Genomic DNA, 1,856 nt, shown 5'->3' with positions numbered 1-1,856 from the left:
AGAGGATAGCAGGCCCCTAAGCTAACTCGGGAAGGAGAGGCCATGCTGCACAGACCCCGGGGAGGGAACGTGTTCCCAGAGCACGTGGGCTGTTTGCCATAACTCATATTCCTGCACAGGCTGGGCTAGCTTTAGTAGAAAATGAGGGGCAAGGGAAGGGTCAGTGTTCTGCTTATATCACTCAGCCCAAAGTGAGAAGAAAGTGCATGAGCGTTTCTCCTCCCCTCGTGGCCAGAAGGCAGTAGTCTGTAGCTGCTCCTAGAGGTGCCAGACCACATCCAGGGGCACCCAGAGCCAGGGTGTGTGTCCGCTCCTCCCCAGGCAGGAGGAAGTTGGGCTGTTAGGCACATGCAAATGACCAGGTAGACCCCAGCCTGGAGATGGCCTCCCTGATTCAGAGGCGTGAACTCACCCGCCCTTTTTACCTCCTTTCCAGTGAGGCCTCCAGCTTGTCCCTGAAAGGCCACAGCAGGTGGCACGCAGAGGCACAGAGGAGCAAGGAAGGGACCAGACCCAGACAGATCGGACAGGGAAGGCCAAAAGGCATGACCCCGCTGCCCACCGGGATGGGCGGGAAGGGCGTAGCCACAGCCAGCCCTGACTAACGCCAGGGCAAGGACAGGTCTGGCCTTGTAGTACTCCTGCCCTGATGCACCCTGTGCCTCAGGCAGCCGGCACCAGCCTGCAGGTTATAAAGCCCAGCCTAAATTAGAGGCTAGGGAACCCTTCAGGGTCACAGGGAAGCGGTGCAAAAGGTAACGCAAGGACAGCTCCAGCAGTCAACTTAAATGCTTTTATTGACAATGTCTCTGAACAATAATAAGCAAACAATGCTTAAGTTTCATCCAAATTCACTTTCCACATGTCAAAAAAGACCTCAAGGTAGAAAAAAATAAAATAAAAATATAAATATCTGAGAATCCATCTTAATAAATAAATTAAAAACACAATAAAAACGTTTTCATGGAAAACTTATGTCAGAACATTCAGACCACCTCAACAATGCATGATCAGTAAAGTTACAATGAACATCAATGTAGAACTACAGTACATGGATATAGCTATTTATCTACCTACTAGAAAATAAAATAGAGTCTCTTTCCCCCCACGTAAGATGGGTCGTTGCTAAGTCATCAGAACACGATATTGCCAGGAACACAGTAGTTATTGTTAATCAATCAATCAGCTGCACTAGATACGAGTTGGAGATACCCAGCACCAGGTTAAATTCCAATCATTTAAAACCAAGAGATTAATTAGTTAATGCTAGTGATACTAAGGAGGGGAGGGAGTCACCTACCCAGCCATGTGGGACATGCTACAGACTACCAGCTCTCATGGATGGGCCATTGGGGACGAGACAAACTCCATGCGATTTGCTACATCTCTGGAAGAGGTACGAGGCCTCAGTACGGGGCGCTCTGCCAGGCCCCGGGGCACCAGGCCAGATGGGGGGGTGGCGGTGGCGGGGCCCTCCCCAGGCCCGGGGAGCCCCATGGGGCGCAGCGGCAAGTCCGTGGGGGTGCACGGGCAGGGGAGGGGGCCCGGCAGGTCAGTCAATGCTGGAGCTCCTCACAAGGCCAGGAGGGTGGGGGAGCTGAGGGAGTCAGACGAGGGCTCATTGCTGCTGCTGCCCTTCCGGTGCGCAGCAGCGCAGCTGGGGAAGGCGTCCGCCTCAGGGTAGGTGAAGACGAAGGTGGAGGTGTAGGTGCTGGGGCACGGGGTGCAGGTCACCACAGGGGTGCAGAGGGGCTCCAGCTCACCGCTGGTCCCGGCGCCCAGCGACTCCCAGTCCGACGCGTAGGAGGAAGAGGCCCCAGGCAGGTCCATGTCGGGCACGGAGCGGGAGGCCTCCC

The 1,856-nt window shown here is 54.7% G+C and overlaps 1 protein-coding gene across 1 annotated transcript; it reads right to left on the bottom strand.

The window, feature by feature from the left end:
• Window positions 1–771: 771 nt before the first annotated feature.
• On the bottom strand, window positions 772–1,850 carry FOS (FBJ murine osteosarcoma viral oncogene homolog). The gene has a single exon (XM_009319395.1). It carries the CDS (start codon window positions 1,828–1,830, stop codon window positions 1,573–1,575), a length of 258 nt encoding a protein of 85 aa, XP_009317670.1. The 5' UTR covers window positions 1,831–1,850; the 3' UTR covers window positions 772–1,572.
• Window positions 1,851–1,856: the final 6 nt, after the last annotated feature.

Source organism: Pygoscelis adeliae, unplaced genomic scaffold, assembly GCF_000699105.1.
Source record: "Pygoscelis adeliae isolate BGI_AS28 unplaced genomic scaffold, ASM69910v1 Scaffold71, whole genome shotgun sequence".
NCBI lineage: Eukaryota > Metazoa > Chordata > Aves > Sphenisciformes > Spheniscidae > Pygoscelis > Pygoscelis adeliae.
Note: the sequence above shows the minus strand (reverse complement) of the source record. Positions and strands in the feature narration are given on the sequence as shown.